Source organism: Gavialis gangeticus, unplaced genomic scaffold (assembly GCF_001723915.1).
Source record: "Gavialis gangeticus isolate Ggan-Ray unplaced genomic scaffold, GavGan_comp1, whole genome shotgun sequence".
In the NCBI taxonomy this organism is placed as follows: domain Eukaryota; kingdom Metazoa; phylum Chordata; order Crocodylia; family Gavialidae; genus Gavialis; species Gavialis gangeticus.
This window is the reverse complement of record NW_017728996.1, coordinates 14,284,524-14,302,659: the sequence shown is the minus strand read 5'-3', so window position 1 is coordinate 14,302,659 and position 18,136 is coordinate 14,284,524. Positions and strand designations below refer to the sequence as shown.

Below are 18,136 nucleotides of genomic sequence, written 5' to 3'. Positions count from 1 at the left end.
CTAGCAGCTCTGGATTTAGACACCTTCTGCCACTCCTGCATTGGAAGCGTCTCCTGTGGGGGCTGTCCAGTGGGTGACTGGGCCTGCAGAGAACTGACATAGGCATCAATTTCCTCCTCCGCATCCCTGATCCCCCTCAGCCTGGAGCTCCCTCACCTGCCCCTCCAGGGCCCTAAGTCGTGCACAGGAGGGACAGGCAAGGGGACCACCAGGCTCCACCCCCCCAGGACCCCACCGAGCGCCCCCCACAAACCGGGGGGCAAGGGGCCACCGACCCCACCATGAGCTCCGTCTGGGTGGAGGCCTCAGAAGAGCCCATGGCAGGCGGCCATGCCTGGGCCGGGCCCCTAGCACCCGTGCTCCGCGTCTGCACCATGTCTGCAGAGCTGCGCCTGGTGCTTTTGCTCGCTGGAGGTGCTGCTCTGGGCAGCTACCTCACACCCACCTTATGCAAATGCCAGCGCCGGCGCGCCCTTACAGAGCGCGCCTGTTTGTGAGCGGCTCGGGAGCACGGCTCCCTGTTGGGTGAGATAAGAGGGCTCCAGAGGGCTTCCCCTCCGGATCCACCTCAGCTGTGCTGTACCCTCTGCCCCACTTACCTTAGGGGGAACCATCTGTTGCTGCCCCTGCCACTGTCTCCTCCGCAGCTGCTGCCTTCGCCACTGAGGTAAGGTCGGTACACGTGTGGCACACATGCACCCTGCTCCCTCTGCTCCTGCTCCCCAACTGTACACTCAGTGTAATTTTCTTTCCTGCCCCTTTGGCTCCATGACATAGATTCCCTCCCGTCCCCACAGTGCCTGGGCCCCTCGCGCTCGCTATTGCATGTGTCCTTCCATCAGCCCCGTGGATCTTCCACTGGATTTCAGAGGATGGGTTTTTGAAAACCCCCTTCTTGAGTACATCTGCACTGAGCTTGACCCTAACTACTTGCTTACATCGAACTCACTAGGATCACCTGCAATACAGAGGTGATGGGCAAGCTTCAGCACAGGCCTGACAGGACCGCATGCCCCCAGACAGGCTTGACAGGACCCCAGGACTCAGGGGACATGCATGCCACCAGATCCACCCTGCTTTTGGTACCTGTCCTAGTTGGGGATTTGTGCCCATGTTGCAGTCGCATGTGCCGGATGCAGCGCAGACAAACCCAAGTGACTTGCTCTAGGTCACATAGGAAGTTTCTGATAGAAAAGGGCCCTGAGCCTAGATCTCTTAAGTCCCTGGCCAGGGCCATAGCTACAAGCCACTCTTTCTTTCCCATCACTTACGAAGCGTCCTCTGAAACTTCCCCTGCCTCTCCCTTTTTCTCTCTCCCCCTGCTGCTATTGATTTCTGCTGTGGTGTTAGCAAGCTGTGTTTGCCTGCATGAGGCAGGATGGAATAACTGTTGAACTGCATGCAGTGCCATCAGCCATTGCTAAAGCCAAACCGCATGCTGGAAGGAATTAACGTACCACCCAAGTGGTAACTATTAGGAAGAAGTTATTTCTGACCAGGCATACTCTGCCTGCTGAGGCTTTCTCCAGGGAATGTGGTTTTCCTCCAGTCAAATCCTCTTCTGTCAGGGTACTAAAGGACCACTGCCTTTTTTTTTTTTTTATCTCCTCTGATGGATTCTCTGATTGCTGAACCCCACTCTGAGAAAATGCAGGTCCATTAAATGATGGGTTTAGACGAAAAGACTGAAAGGCTGCAGTTAACATGCTGAGGTGTTTTACAAATCTTCAGTATGTCAAGGTGACCACAGGGAGCACATGCAGATGATTTTACAGAGGAGCAAGAGATGTTTGCCAAACTGTGGTGTAAGTTTGATATGCAGAGCTCAGCTTGGGGGAAGCATCCCAGCCTCACTAGCATGATAAAACCAGCCTTACTAAGCCACAATTAGGGTTCATTTGGTCTCTCTGAGACAAGCTCCCCGGTCCCATTTGAACACTAGGATGCTGGGGCACCTCTAAGTGTGAAGGAAGATGGTGGCTTTGAGGAAGGAAGTTGATGGGTTTCAGGGGCATCAACTTTTTCAGCACTCGAGATGTCTGATATTTATACAACATTCCTATTTCTAGTCCCAAAAGATTGTGCAAATAAATATTTCTAGCTGTTTTCTTAATGGAGATATGAATAGCTCAGTCACAGTGGTCTCCACTCATCTACTTGGCTAGCCATCATCAACTGGGAGTGCTTTTCAGGTATCGCAGTAGATGAGACAAGAGGCCATAAACGAGTGGCCTCAGATTCGATGTGTTGTGAGCGTTTTATGGAGAAGGGGCTTGCAACTTTGAGGGAGGGTTTCTGCAGTTCTGCAGGGATCTGTCCACAGCACATTGTAGCAGAGCAGGATTTCAGGAAGGGGCTGGGTCCAGTCCCAAAAGCTCTCAAGTCTTTCTGGTATGGGGCAGAATCGTAGCCTGGCTGGGCATAGATGAAGAGTTCCCTGGGCAAATCTGCCTCCAGTGAGAAGTTGTGCCTCTCATGGCCTGTATTTGAATCACCGAACCCTTGGGAGTGACCCAGCCAGCCTAGCCTTGGGCAGATTTGTTTAGTAACTGACTTGGTGCACTCTCAAACCGCACCCCTGGAGCATGAGGTGCCTCCTGAATCTGGGGGGGCACCTACAGAAGCCACTGACCCTGTTGGGGGGGGCACCAGCCCTACTGACAGCATCAGTGTCAGCCATCAGGGGGGTACCGGCCCCGTCAGGGGGACACGTGCGCTCCCGTGCACCCCCTAACAGTCGCCTATGCCCTGGAAGGTAAAAGTCCTTCCATAATATCTCAGCCCGAGCCATCATGACACCACAGTGCTGCATAACATGCCTTGCCCCAGTTAAAGGAAGCCAGCCCACGTTGTTACCAATGATGTCCATGGGCACTAAATGCAGAGTGCCTCGCATTTAATTCCCCTCTTGTCTCTTCTGTCTCCTTGCAGGGATCCTGTTTACGATGCTGGTATTTGGACCAGCCTGTGGATTTATCTTGGGCTCTTTCTGTACCAAAATCTACGTGGATGCTGTCTTCATTGACACAAGTAAGGAGAATTACAGTTGAGCTGCTGCTGACGAGTATTAACACTGCATTGTTATCTGCTGACATCCGCTTCTAAAACACCACCCAGTCCCTGAGTCCAACAGGACATGTGTACCCAGCAAACATCCTGTGCCAGGCAGCGACTTGCCAAACACTGCAATGCCCTGCAGAGGTTGCTTCCTAAACAAGGAGCGCAGTGTCTGGAGCTGCCTCTGCAAGGGTCTTCAGAAAGGCTCATGAGCACTAATGCTAGTTAGCCTGCCTGCCAGCCAGAGATATGGCTTTTGGTGCCACATGAACATGCTAATGGCCTAATGCTCCCTCTGATTTAGGATGTAACCTGCACGGAGCAGGGTGAGAGCAGCGTCTGCTCAGTAACCTTCTTCTGTAGGTATGGCTCCAGTGCGTAACCTTTTGTAGTAGGGCTGTGCTCCTGAGTAGGGTTCCCTTCACCTTGATGCCAGCTGAGAACAGGTAGGGATGCCTGGATGCAGTTCCCTTCTGGTTGCTGCTGAGCGTCAGCCCAGTTCTTAGCGGAGAGACACCAGCTAGCCTGCATGCAGTCTCATCAGAGGGACTGAGGACTCTCTGGGCCATGCAGAATGAACTGCCTGTTGCTACTTGCTGGTCTGTCTAGCTTAGGGTAAAGGCAGGGTACCAAGAAAGCTTCCCCTGGTGCTGTCTGGGAAACCAACCACTTCTGGGGAAAGAACAGTGCAACTGGCTTATGGCTCCCTCCCTGCACCCTACTCATGTTTCTAGCAGTTACCGATCTTATACACATGTCCGTTCATAGAGTGCTATTCATTCAGACAGCAGAGTCCTTTTTATCATGCGTTAGTGCTGTACATGAACCTGGCTCACCTCTGAGAGGAAAAAGGGGGAAGGGGGGCAATGGATAATGAAAATGTCCTTATTCCAAAGCTGAGCCATGTGAATAATTTATTATTTTGGTTGAGCATGTGAATTTAACACCCCTGAAACCAGTGAGATTACTCAGGTTAGCAGGTCTGCTTGTTTGTCAGAATGTAAATATTTGCCTGACCCAAGATTACATGGCAAGTGTAATTGGGGTGTTTGTGCTGAGCAGAAATCCTCCCAGGAATATATCATAAGTATTGCTGGGATGCCAGAAAGCCTTAGCAACAGCAAGCTGTCTTATTTGGCACTGGTGCATAATAATTAATAATTATATTACATTTTTAATTTAAAAACTGTTTGTATCAGTGACAGTATTCCACTTCCCTTCATCATTATTCAAAACAAAAATAGTTCAGATTATTTTCCTTTATTTTTCCCCACTGACAATGAACCTTAGGATGAAAAACAAGGAAGGGAAGTAATTCTCCCAAAAAGTAACTCCTCCATAGATTTGAAATTACAGATATTTCTGTTTTGAATCACTTGATTGACGCACCCTGAATGGAAGGAAAAGATTTCAGATTTTTTTCTGAGATTTCCCCACCCACACACAAAACAAGCCTGGTAAATATAATCTGCTCATTCCACTCCATAAGCCAAAGATGGACCCTCTCAGGAGGTAAGGCATGATGACAAGAAAATGGGTGTGCCCTGGGGGTGTGTCCTGGGTTTCCCAATAAGGTAGAACTGGGCAAGAAACAAAGGGGTTTTGGTCCCCTGCTCTAACCACTAAGGGTGTGCGAAGCTTTGGGTGCTGATTTAATTCGGAGGAGATTTGGCCCAATTCAGTGGCCAAATCTCCGAATCTGAATTGAATCAGGGGACCAATTAAAAGGTCTGAATTGAGTCGAAGCTCTCCGAATCGATTCAGAGAAGATTCGGAGAGCTTCAGCGATTCGGGCAGTCCTCAGTGGCTGCAGCAGAGAACTGGACCCGGATTCGGAGCTGGTAAGTAGGGGTGGGGGAGAGAAGGCTGGAGGAGGGGAGAGGGGACCATGGGGGGACCCCTGCCAGCTCGCATCCCCTGGCTGTTCCCCCCCCAGCCCCTGCCTGCTCCCCCAGCCTTTCCCATGGCTGCCCTGCCCACCCCAGCTCCAGCCCTTTAAAAAAACAAACAAACCCAGGAGGCCCCCAGGATCCCAGGTGAGGCTGCCAGAGCCAGCATAGGGCTAACCCCAGCATCCCCTACCCCACCTGGGGCAACCTGCCCCATGCCAGAGGGCACATGGCACAAGCATTCCCTGGGGACAAGTCGCATGAGCACAAGGTGTGCCGCTGTTTCTTGTCTCCAGGAAAGCAAACATCCTCGCTCATGTGGATGTGGCCATTCTGGTCTTACGGCAGGAAAAGAGAAAAACAAAGTGCATTAAAAAGAAGTTAGGAAGGAGAATGCTGTTCTCTTTGCAGACCCACAGTCTGATCTGGTGTGGCAGCTCCCTGTCAAAATGTTTCCAAGCTGTCTTTATGGCCTGGTTAAATGTTCATAAATAAATGGATAAGCTCTTACCAGAAGGGAAGAAACCTTTGGTTTTAATGTTAATGTTCACTGCAAATGTAACTCTTTTGTCAGCAGAGGGCACCATAAACCAACCTACAGGCATCTCCAGTGTCTTGATGGCTTGGTATAGATTGTAAATCTGATGCTTCATCTCATTTGTAAAACTTTTCCCTCTTGCCCTCAGCTGCTTTTGTCTCTAGTACTATCTCATCCCAATGGGGTCCAGGACCAGGGCCTCTCATCTTGCTTCAGGGCACTGGGTAGTCCCCTCTGGGCCAGTGTACCATGGGTCTGCGACATTGCAACGCTCCTTTGCAACATCAGGCCTGTGTTTAAATGGTTCTGTGTATATTCTGCAAAGGTTGGGACAGCTCTGTGGAACAGAGCAGCTTCCCTCCGTTGGTCTCGCATGCACAGACATCACGATAACAACCTGAATGCTTAATGAGCATAGCAGAACTGGCCGCCCAACTTCCCTGCCAGAAGGACTTGATTCAAATACCTGATGGCTCTTTATATTCTTTATATAGCAGTAGTTCAGGCCTCATCCCAAACTTTCCCCCAACTGACCTACCTGTAAATGGGTACCTAGCAGTTGCATGCAACACTACCATCATCTCTCCCTTGTGTGATGCTGGCTATCGAGGCAGGCAGGCTATAACCATGCTAGAGCAATGGGCTGAAAGGCTTGCGTCAGCTTCTTACTTTTGGGGCTGTTTCATCCATTGGCTTCCACGGAGGTACAGTGGGGACGGATTGTAGGCAAATCACTGCAACCTTCACTGAACCACGTGCACATCAGGCCACTGGGTATAACTCAGTGAGTGGAGTCACTGCGCTGAAACCAAACACATCTAGCCTCTTCCTAGTACCACAGCACTGTTGAAGAGGGCGCTGGAGCATTCACTTGAGGAAGCCTTGGGTGGCTTTGTGGCGCAGAAGTGTCTTCAGGCATGTCACTTCCTAGATCTCACCCCTCACCCCTCAGTTACTGATCCCATGTCATCATCCCCAAGGCATTGTTTGGAGATGTGCCAGATAGAAATCAACCAAGAGACCTTTATCTGGACAGCTGAACCTGTGTTGACTGCTTCCAGCCAGACGTTGATCTGCACTCATGTCTTAAGGCAGGACTGATACAGTAAGCAGTGATAGCACAATCCTGCCAGTCCAGCACCCCCACCCCCGCATTTTGGGACCCTGTTGGAGACTTTCCTTCTTCCTGGCAGTAGGTGCAGCATGATGCTCAGATACCCATGAGGACAGGAATAATGGGAGCAAATCCAGTTCCCTCAAAAATGCTGCTCTCCAAAAAAATGTCTGAAAGTGATGCTGTGTTTTTCCCTAGAACCAATGGGCATTTATAGACGTGGTCCAAGAAGCAGTGAGGATGGTTTAATTAGCACAGCTAATTAAAAGTGCTCAGAGCATCACATGTATCAGCATCCCCATGCTGAAAAATGTCAGTGGGGTGCTTTGAACTAAAGCTCATCGTCGAACAAGCTTCAGTTTAAAGCACTCTGCTGCCATTTTTCAGTACGGGGACGCTGATACATGTGGTGCTGCAATCTGCTGGAGCGTGGTAATTACCGTGCTCCAGCAGACTCCATTAATTGAGTCTGCGCTGACGCACTGTAATTACAGTGGGTTGGAGCAGCTGCCCTGCGTGTGTATAGGAGCCCAAAAAGTTTCCTTCTTGAGAGACGACCTGGTTACTTCATGTCAGCCATGGATCTTCACAGTGACTGTAACCAGGGACAGACATTTAGAGTGGGCGTGATGGTCACCCCTGCTGTGTGCATGCTCCCCATCACAACCAATTGTGAGCTGTCACGTGCATGGCACATGCTGGCCTCTTCATCCCAGGGGACCTTCCATCACTTCACTCTTCCTCACAATTTCTCATCAGGCACAGATTTTATCCTTCGGAATAACTCCCCAGGGTTTCTTTATTATCCTTGCAGGTCAATTTGCTGGGGGCGGGATTTTGCCACCTTTCTTCTGTCTCCTTCCTCTCTTGAGCTTCTCCCATTTTCTGGAACAGCATCTTTTCTGTCATTCACCTCCCACGGGGTCATTCCCAGCCCTCGAGTCAAATGCACATCTCAGATGAGCTTGAGCAGAAGCCATGCATATGAATTAAGGACTCTAGAGACTACATTCATCACTCAGTCTGAGCAAAAGAACAGGCAGAGCTGCGTTTCCCCAGCCCTTGCTGTACATAGCCCTACGTAAAGAGCCTGCCATGCGTCTAGCCAGTGTTCCCGTTCCACTGTACGCCGTTGGCTTCCTTTCAGAGACATTTTCCCAGTCTTCCCTTTGTATAAAGCCAAGCAACAGGGGAGATTCAGCTAAGCATTTGCAACAGAGGGCTGGTGCATGTCGTTACACTAGACTAAAAATAAAGACTCTCCCCTGGTGAGCTCTGCTAATTTGTTTGGGTAGACAGCGCCTGCTGCACACACAAGTGTCCTGCTGTGCTTTGTCCGGCAGGGGGCAGAGGGACCCCGATAGACACATTTCCTCCTTCTTCTTTCCCTTCTGTTGTTTCTCCATTGCCCCAAACCAACCCAAAGCAAATGACACAGGCACAGCCATGGTGGCAGGGTTTCTTCTAAGGTAGCAAGCGACAACCTCTGTCCTGTGGGATGGGGATCACTATTAATAAAAGGAAAACTGGGTGTTTAGCCCATATCTGGGTTTGAAATAGTCCGGGAAGATGCTGAATGCTACCAGTTCATAGCCACGTAGCATTTCTCAAGGCAGGTGCTGCAGTGGGACTTGGGAGCCAGGGTTTCACATCCTTGCCCAAGTACCGGGTTATAGGCTAATTGCTGTTAATGAAGCCAGACAAGATACTGGCTGGAAATAGCTGGGGGAGCTGAGGAGGGAAGGCATGTTTTTCCCATACACTCGTATGCTTGCAGACCCGGAGAGCTGAGCTGCCTTGTGCTGCATTGTGTGAGCTCTGAGGGGATGGCATAAAATATAGCATTGCCTCAGCAACAGGCAGCAGTGCTGACTCTGGGTGGTGGCAGGTGAGAGAGAACAAGGCCACGTCTTGCTCATCTAGTGTTGTCATTTGTACTGAGTTCAGGACCCTGTTGTGCCAGATCCCATCCATGCACTGAGTGAGACTGTCACTAAACGTAAGGGACAAAGGGCAGGAGAGCAGTTGTTGAGCTGCAGAGTGACTCACCCAAGGTCACATAGTAGCTCAGTGGCAGAGATCAGATCTTCTGCTTCCCAAGCCAGTGCTCTATCCAGTGGCACCTCTCCTGGTCTCCTGACTGCTTTCACTGTTCGTGCCCCACAGTGATATCTGAGCAAAAACTCTAGGAAGTAACATGAGAAGTTGCTGAACCAGTTGCTTATCGTTGCTGTGAGGTGGAGACCCACAAGTGTAACAGGTAGATGTCAAAGTGTGCCATGTAGGAGGTTCTACTGCACCTAGTGTCACTAACAGGCCTCTTCAGCTCTTTAAACTCGAGAAGGACCCGAATAATCTTCTGGAAGAAGCACTTGGTTTCTTCGTTCAGGTTTCTCAGTGCTTCCTTTTATGCCTGCCCTACATGGGAATCAGGACATCCTTGTGCCTAGCACAGACACAAGTCACTTCTCACCTGCTCTGAGGGTAGGGAAAACATCTGAAAGAGAAACCCATGCTGCGAGTGAACTCTTAATACATGTCTTTCCTGCCAAGATCAATGCCCTGCTGCATGGAGCCTATGGGCAATACCACTGTTCAAACCATGAGTAATGGGGAGGAAGCCGTGTCATGTCATGAGGGAGCCATCCGTAATCTTGGGGGCAGCACTGCGTGATAGATGGCTCTTCAGATCTGATTGTCCATAAGGGATAAGCCACTGCCAGTCTGCAAGGTTGTATTACATGAAAGAGCCAGGGGCCCTTTTGAGTTGCCAGTGCGTTCACCACTCAAACATGTGGTCCCGGTCTAGCTCTCTCTACTTTCTTAATGTGCAGTGATAATGTATTTAACATCTATATTATAGGACCCTTCCCCCCACCAAGCACCTGGTTGAGTACCCCCTGTTGGCCACTGAACAGCTTGCTGTCAAGGGACCCAGACACATTATCCCAAACGTGGAGTCAAGGCTGCTCTTCAGTTTGGGGTCTGTGGACACATTGCTGGAGTGCAGACCCCTTCTTTCACTCCTCTCAGTCCGACCATCAGTCCTCAAGGGACCAGACCTGACTCCTCAGTCCCACTGTAACTCTTTCCTGGTACCTAACCATGGGTGGGAGCCTGCTGCTTTTCAGCACAGCTCTTTATGAGGGATGTGAGAGATGGGAGCAAGCATATGTACTGACACAGATAGGCTTTGTACACCGTCTCTAAGCATGCCATAGCTTCTACTTAGAGGATAACGCACAAGACTGCAGATATCATTAGGGGAAACCCAACCAGAATCCTAAATGCATAGGCCTTGATTCTAGCTCACCTTTCCCTTGGCAGTCCCTATTAAGAAAATAGGGTCAGGGGAGCCTTAGTGCCAGCAGCTGCCCCTGAGTTTTCTGGTGCATAAGCCAAGAGAGGGTATATGGCTCAGTTTCTGCCCTTTTATCACTTTCCAGTCCCATGCATCTCCCCAGCCAAAATCCATCAGGTGCCCACTGCCAAGGTGACCTTCCCCACAACAGCCCAGTACTCCTGAATAGCAGCTAGCGTGTGTTTCCATGGGCTGGAATTAACAGCTTGTCATGGTGAAGCCTAGGCCAGCACTTGAGAGCACTGTAGTCCAGGATGAAGGCAAAGGCAGGCCTTACCATCAACATGGGGTTTGCCGCCTGACGGGCATAAACAGAGTTCATCTCCTCACCCAGAATCCATAAACTGCACCCCAGGTTATCACAGGCCCCAGGGACGATCAGGCCTCCCTTGGACAAGGCACTACACAAATAGATGAGGCAAGAGATCCATAGGGGCTTCTCACATTGTCTGTCAGTGTTTCAGGACCTCCAGTGGCTACTCAGCAGAATCCCTCAAAGCTGACTTCTGGGTCCTTAACCTTTTGTGTTGCTCTCCCTCCTGCAGCATCACTGACGGGCAGTTTTGCCATTGCAGGTAAACTGGACATCACTCCCGACGACCCTCGGTGGATTGGCGCATGGTGGGGAGGCTTCCTGCTCTGTGGTGCCTTACTTTTCTTCTCGTCCCTCTTCATGTTTGGATTCCCGCAGTCCCTGTCCCCCCGGCCAGAGCATACGGTAGAAAGCGAGCAAGCCATGCTTCCCGAACGAGAATACGAGAGGCCTAAGCCAAGCAATGGCGTCCTGCGGCACCCGCTGGAGGCAGACGACAGCACAACTTGCTTCCAGCAGCTGAGAGGTGACAAGCTGCCCTGAAACGCGTTGCATTTCTGTGGGAGCCCATCCCAGGTTAACAGCTGGTTAGATGCATAATCTGGCTCTGATTTCAGTTACCCTCATCCCCCCGATACACATTGAACATAACCCTTCTTGGGATGTCTGCCCTTGGCTTCTAATTATCTCTGACACTTTACTTATTTTAATGGGAGACATTGTTCCACTTGAGAAGGTTTAGTTTAAGTGACAAGCTGGAGGAATCCAGGCGAGGCCGTGAGAGTTAATAAAGGGGAAGGGGGAAGAATGGAAATCAGAGCAGCTGAGAGACCTTCTCCCAGGGTCTTTGTGAACCTCTTCTGCGTAATCTGCTGCCTCGTAGCTTGGGTATGGCTGCAGGTCACACAATCGTGGGGCAAAAAAGAAACACGGCCAATTCAAGGGGGTTGAGAGATCTCTTCTGAGAGAGTTGTGGCAGGCCAGTGCAATCCCAGGCTCCTGGGTGTAAAGGAGCATGCTTTGGTCATTAGAACAGCAAAATGCAAGAGCAGCAGACCAGACTGTCTTGAGAAGAAGGCTGTTAGAAGAGACAAAGCCTGATAACAACCTAGAACAGTGTTTCTCAACCTTTTAAGTAGCAAGTACGCCCTAACTTGTGAAAATTTTAATAAGTACCCCAACACTCAATTTTCCAGGGGATTTTATATTTACAGACTAATGTGTGCCATATGTTGGAAGAAGGGCTGTGTATATAAGGCCGTGATATGACAGATGTCTGATCTGGTGTGGGTTGGGTTGCCACCTTTTACACCAGGGGTGCACAACTCGAGTATGTACCTGGGCTAGAGGTGATGTTGCCCAAAGCTAGGAGGGCTGAACGCCAAATTATTACTGGAGAATTTAAAGCACCGTGCAGTGTGTGGCGTACTACATTTTTTGCCATAGTGTTGAGAGGAGGAAGGGGTGAGAGAGGGGAAAAGAGGGTGAGAGAGGGAAAGGAAAAGAGGGCAATAGAGAGAGAGTGTTAGGGTACCCACATACCCCCTGCCTGTGTCTCACGTAAGGGGTACACGTACCACAGGTTGAGAAACTATGACCTAGAATAGGGATAGGGCCTGTTGGGAGCTAGGTGGCCAACAGCATGTTAGAATAGCATCCTCTGGGCCAGTTCTCAGCTGATGGAGGTCAGTTATGTACATCTCGTGTACTCCAGAAACCTTTAGGGGAGAGGAGATGTTTGTAGGCCATCTAGTCACTTCCCCCACCCTGCCTCTGTAGCAGGGCTGGTGTTGCTGTCTCTAAAGCATCACAATAAATGAGAACCAAATAACTAAATCCTTTGCCACTTAATTGACTTAATTGGGGATTGAATGATGTGTCTGAGGGGAAGAGAAACAATAAATGTGTAAAGATTTTGCAGGAGAAATGCTTTGAATGATTAATGCTGTTGCGGTTTAGGAGAAGGTCAGAGATATGTGGCAAGCTGAATTGATCAGCATCTTCTCTTTCTCAATATGCCTTTCTAATTTGAATTGTTTCCTGGACTATGAGAGACAGCTCAGCGAGCAGGTCCCCCTACCTTTGATTATAGTCCTTCCTCCCATTCATCCATCTGTCTGTCTAGATAATTATATGATTGTCTTCATCAAAGTATCTGAATGCCTATATCTGAGCATTATGTTCTGTGATGGGCAGAAGAGGTTCAGACCAAAGGAGTTCTTGCTAATTTTCAGAAGTGAACGGTTGTAACATATAATGCAATTTATCTGCTGCATCAGGTGGAAGGGATTTTGCATAATCATAATGTCAAACAGAGTCCGTTATTCCTGAGTTAGTCACCTTGCAGCCTAGATACGGTGTATGCTGAGAGGGAGTCTATTACCCCTTCATGCGTGTGTGTGTGTGCATGTGTGGGTGTACACATGTCTGTTGAAGAGGCTGATATCTGTTTGGTTAATAGTGCAGCAAGGACAGATGAGGATAGGTCATTCCTGGAGGTTTCCACTGCAGTCCACAGGGCAACACAAGGGTGAATTTGGATGTGCTTAGTCTGTTTTTGAGGGTGAGTAAAGTGTCATTCTTGCCAATAGTTGTAAGGTATAAATAGGGACAAACATAGTAGCAATATGCCTTTAAACTCCATTGGCTAAAGATTGTTTGGGGAGTGGGCAGGCAATTGGTCCTTTTTTGCTTAAAGAAAGGAATCATTGATATATAGAAACTGCGTGTGCGCATTTGTATCCATGGGGCTGGGGTATGTGTTTATTTGTGAACTGGCCTACGTGGGGAGGGGAGGGGCAGAGGGTATATGTGCGTGCATGCAGAGGTATGCACACATGTCTTTCATTGCACTGGGCTGCTGTACAGATTTGTGTAAATCTGTGGTTTTCAATCTTTTCAGGCTTGAGGACCCTTAGGAAAATGCCAGCTTTTAGCTTTCACTTTTTTTTTATTATAGAAAAATAACAGAGCAATTCTTTTGTTACAAGGAACCCAGAAAGACCGCGACAGGTCAGAATGGTTTTAACTCTGTGGATGCCTATTTGAAATCTTTGGGTTTATCTTGTGAATCATGTTTGCGCACCCAACAGTGCTAACATTGTGTGGCATCCCTCAGAACCCTTGAAAGGATCGCGAGGCTCCCCGGGGTGCAACAGCACCGGGTTGAGAGTCATTGGTGTGAGTGTTGTGTCTGAGCTGAGTGAGTTGAGTGTGTGTATTTTTTCTAAGTGCATCTCTATAAATATATAGGATTGTGGTGTTTATGGTGTCATGTGTGTATGGTATGTGGATGGATGCTGGTTCCTCTGGGGACATGGTACATGAATTGTATATATATGATATAGATATGGGTGTCAAATTGAAATTGCTTTTGGCTTGGGCCACTTCTTCTCCAGCCTGTCCCTGGCCTTCCAGATCTGATCAGACATTGAAAGGTTGTATTCCTTTAAGACAAATGTTCCCAGCTGTTTCCTTTCTGCCAGCCACCAGCACTTTGTGGTCTGGGATTATTGGAGGATGCTCGGAGATGTGCCAAGCTTTTCTGGGGTGCTGTTAGATGCAGGATTGTATTGTAAGTCTCCCTGGCTCTCTACAAGCCTTAGTGCTGGGAAGGGATGTGACTCTAATATAAAAGCGACCAACTCAAAGCCTTGGAGATGCCTTTTACAGCTCTGCCAAAGTCTAAATAGGAGGGAGGTACTGCCCTGTGGGAAGCTGTGGCATCTTTCCCCAGGGGTGTTTTCATGCCAAGAAGAGAAGGACCCTTAAGAGGAGTTTGAAAGTTGAAATGAAAGCTGGGCCTTTGAACAGCAGAAGGAGAAGCAGCAATCAAAGACACCAAGTCACCTCACTTCTAAGGCTGTCACACTGCCCACGCAGCTCTTCCTCTGAGAAGGAAACGGCAGCACTTGCAACAAAAGGGACTGACCAACCCCAAGCACAAGCCCCAGACCTTGGGGTGTATGCAGCGATTAGGAGCAGGCGTAGGAGGATGCCTGGGGCAGAAGGGAGTTCTGGAGCCAGCTCTGTTCATTGTCCTGCAGAGTCCGGGAGGCAGCAATATCAAACAGGTGATTTTTGCCTACATTGCATCTGCCTCCCTATAGATGCCAGACTGACCCAGGTCACACAGCAAGCCTGTGTTGCAGCAGGGAATTGAACCTCTCTTCTCTTTTCTGTTTACATGACCCAGGATAGTGCCATTGCAGGCCATCTTTTCCAGCGCAGCTTGGAGTGAGGAGCAGGTGCCCTAACACCACTACACCTGGGACCAAAAGACAGCAGTCTCTGTCTTTTTTGTGCTGCTTGCATGTTCTGAATAGGTTTCAGGGTGGAGGGAAATGAAGGGCTCACAGCTGGCTTACACCTAAGAAATGGGGCTAGGAAATGCTGCACACAGTTCTCCCAAGCTATTCTGCACTCTCCTCGGCTGTGCCAGCTGTGGGCTCCCTATCCCCAGCTTTATGAATGCACTGGCCAGTGCCCCTGCCTTGGAAACCACTCAGTCTTGCCCTGGGGCGCCCTGGAGCAGTGGACAACTCTGCCAGGGTTTTTGTCCTCCTCAGCCCTGCAAATCTTTTCCTGGGGTCACCAGGTTCCCTCAGCTGAACATTGACCTGCAGCAACGCATGCTGTTTACCCGTAGCCCCCTTCTGATCTCCTAATCGAGCTGGTGGGAAACCTTTTTCAAAATGATTTTTCATTAGACTGTGCCATTTGTCTGAATTGAGGCTGTTCAACTAGGAGGCCAAGGTGGATAAATGTTGCTTCAAGGAAACGTTTGCTTTCCTTCTGTGTCAACACGAAAAGGATTTGCTGTGCAATGAAATATGCACCCCCCCCACCCCAAGCCCACCTGCATGTAAGAGCTTTGCATAAGGCAATAGTTCTCAACCTTTATACACTTAGGGCGCCTCTCAGAAAATGCCAGCTCTTGCTTCCACTCAGGTTTTTTGTGTATGGAAAAATGGTAGTGTAATTTTTCTGCTGCAAAGAACTCAAACAGACCACAGCAGGTCAGCATGTGTGTGACACTGCAGATTTCTTTCCAAGTCATCTGAGTCCTGTGTAGGTGTTTGCACACCTAACAGTGCTAATATTGTGCAGCACCCTAAACAGGATCTCCTGGCACCCTGATCGAGAATCGCTGGTATCAGAGCTTGCATCTGCATAGAACAGCTGCCTGCTTCCCTGTCTGAGCCCTTCCTCCCTGCTCTGGGCACCACCAAACCTTCTGAGTGATGCATCCATTTTTTTCCCCTTCCCTAAGAAAAGAAACCTATTGCCTTCCAAGTGGATTCCAGGCAATTAAAGGGCCATACTCCACAGTGGGACGTAATAGTAATCATCATCATTAAGAATTACCATGTAGAGTGGTTTTCAGCTTCAAAGCACTAACTAATCATTAGTGCAAACCCTTTCCGATGGCTTGGTGAGTGGGGGCGGGGTGACTGCACACAGTCAACAAGCAGCACATCCATCCCACCTGCAGGCTTGGTGCAACTGCTGCCTCCAGGGATGTGCCTAGCACTTCACCTTTTTCAATCTGCTTGTACATGTAGCATGCAGTTAAACGTGATCAGCTTCGTTCTTTGTCTCTCGCCTCCTATCAACGCCTGCTCCATCCCTCCCTGGCTAGCTCTAGGTTTCTGCTACATTCTTCTTAATTAGGGACCATGCCTTTCAGCCATATCATTATTGCAAGAAGCCAGTGATTGGAGAGGCCTCACTCTGCAGGCTAAATAAGAGATTGTTTTTCATCCTGCCGTTTGTCTTCCCAGATGTGCTCTCTCGCCTAGCGTGGGCTTCCTGGTGAATTTTTCTGCCTTGGTTCTATGGTAATGGAAAGGGAAGATTTATCCCCTTCAGAGGTATCCTTGGGTGTAATCAATAACATTTTGAGATATGTTCTGTTTCAATTACTGTTGCATAAAATATTTGTGTCAGTGGGTGTGCTCTGGATTCACCCTGGACTGAATTAGAATGGAGCTTGACCCTCTGCATCTTGCTGACTATAATCTCTTTGATGCTGTCTCACTTGGCTCCACTATCCAGCTTTTATGCTTGAACTGCTCTACCCTGAGGCACCACCTTTGAGCAGCACAGCATCATAAGAGAAGAAGCCATTAAGGTCTGATCCTCTGAGGTCCCGAGTGCCTGAAGCTCCCACAGGCTCTTTGACTGTATAAAGGGGTTTTGATAGTGGGACAGAGGTAAACCCCTTGGACTTATTTAGAAATTCCAGTTGTAGGGCAGGGACTGTCTATTGCCAAGCACCTGTGGACGCCATGCCCTCTGTTGGGACCAGTGGACCCTTTTGTAACGCCAGTAATAATAATTTCAACAAAAAGAAGCCCTTTGTTATACAAGCCATAATTAACTTTTGGAACTCATTGCCATAGGGTGTTATGAGGTAAAGCCAGGTTGAAAAAGGGATTAGAAAATGTAGGGAGGATCAGGCCCTCGGGGACTGTTCAATACAAAACTGAAATTCCTAATGCTGGGTCTGTTGGTACCTGGGAGGTCACTCTCCACATGTCCTCTGTTATGCTGTTCTTGTAAAGCAGGGGTGGCCAATCTGCACACGCATGCTGCAAGCGGCACAGGCAGCCTCTGTGATTGTGGGGGGACAGGGAGCAGAGAGGAGAGCAGCAAATTGGGGTGGGGAAGGGGATCACGGTGGCAATTGGGGAGGGTGTTGGCCTAATTTGTGGGCTGCCTGCCACAAAAGTTGGCCCCTGCTGTTATAAAGCATGCATAAATTGCCACTCTAGGCTACAGGATACTGAGCGAGATGGCCTCCTCCCCTGACCCACTTGGGCAGGAGCGTTCCTAACTATACAGTGCCCAGCTAAGTCTGTGGGAATCTTTCCAGTTAATTTGACTGGCAATGAATCCAGCCTTTAGGGCTGCATCCTAGTCCCATACAACTCAATGGGCATTTTTGCTCAGTGGGGATAAGTTTGTCCTCAGAGTTGCCACCTAGTTGTATTCATCTTGCCTGAGGAATGCGGGTGAGGAGTTAGACAAGCAGGGGGGGCGTTTCTGAATAGGAGCCATCTCCCTCATAACCCTTCACCCAGCAAGCGAGTTATAATTCTTGGTTTGCCACTTCACAGTTTGGTGCCAGGAAAATAGCACCACACATAGGTCATCCTAATTGGACACAGAAAAGTCTCAAAAGTTTCATTTCAGACACACACCCACATGTGGATGATTGATGACAGAGATCAGAACTGGTTTGGGAGGGAAATCGCACCACCGTTCTCAAGTTTTCTTCCAAAAATCCCAGGGCTGTCTGGGTCAAGGATATCATATCCAGTGCTTCAGCATTCCTGCTTTTGTCCCAGCTAACCAGGATGCACACATCCCAAGATGTTAGAATTGTACCACACTTGTGTTGAATCAAAGCAGTCCTTCTTTATTTAGCCTTCAGCACTAAGCTGGTATTTGATAAAAGCAAAGTGCAGGGTGGTACTCAAAACACATGACATGGGACTGGGTCTCTTGGCTCCAGCTCCGTGTCTGGCTTGTTGTGGGATCTGGAGGAAGCAGCTTCACCAAAGTTAGCTCACCATCTGTAGCAAAGGAAATAGCAGTGACCTGCTTAATGAGCTTCGACAAGTTGATGATAAGATTTTAAAGTGCTTGGAGATCTTCGTGTGGAAGGCACCATAAAATAACCATGCTCCCTTAGAAGCAAAAACCGTCTTGTTTAAACATAATCATTGATTAGTAAAGTGGCAAGAGAGATTATAGGCATGGTGTCCCAGCATGAAATCCATTCTGTAAAAGGGGAGAGGGTACAGTGACTCAAAAAATGGGGTCAGAGGTAGGGCAAGCTGAAGTGCTCTGGGTCAAG

General features: G+C 49.1%; 1 protein-coding gene across 1 annotated transcript in view; it reads left to right on the top strand.

Moving 5' to 3' along the window:
• Positions 1 to 18,136, top strand: part of SLCO3A1 (solute carrier organic anion transporter family member 3A1) — a 267,397-nt gene that overhangs the window by 193,701 nt on the left and 55,560 nt on the right. The window contains exons 3-4 of the mRNA XM_019504044.1: positions 2,932 to 3,030; positions 10,535 to 10,798. Coding sequence (XP_019359589.1) covers positions 2,932 to 3,030; positions 10,535 to 10,798 — 363 coding nt within the window. The remainder of the gene's footprint in view (positions 1 to 2,931; positions 3,031 to 10,534; positions 10,799 to 18,136) is intronic.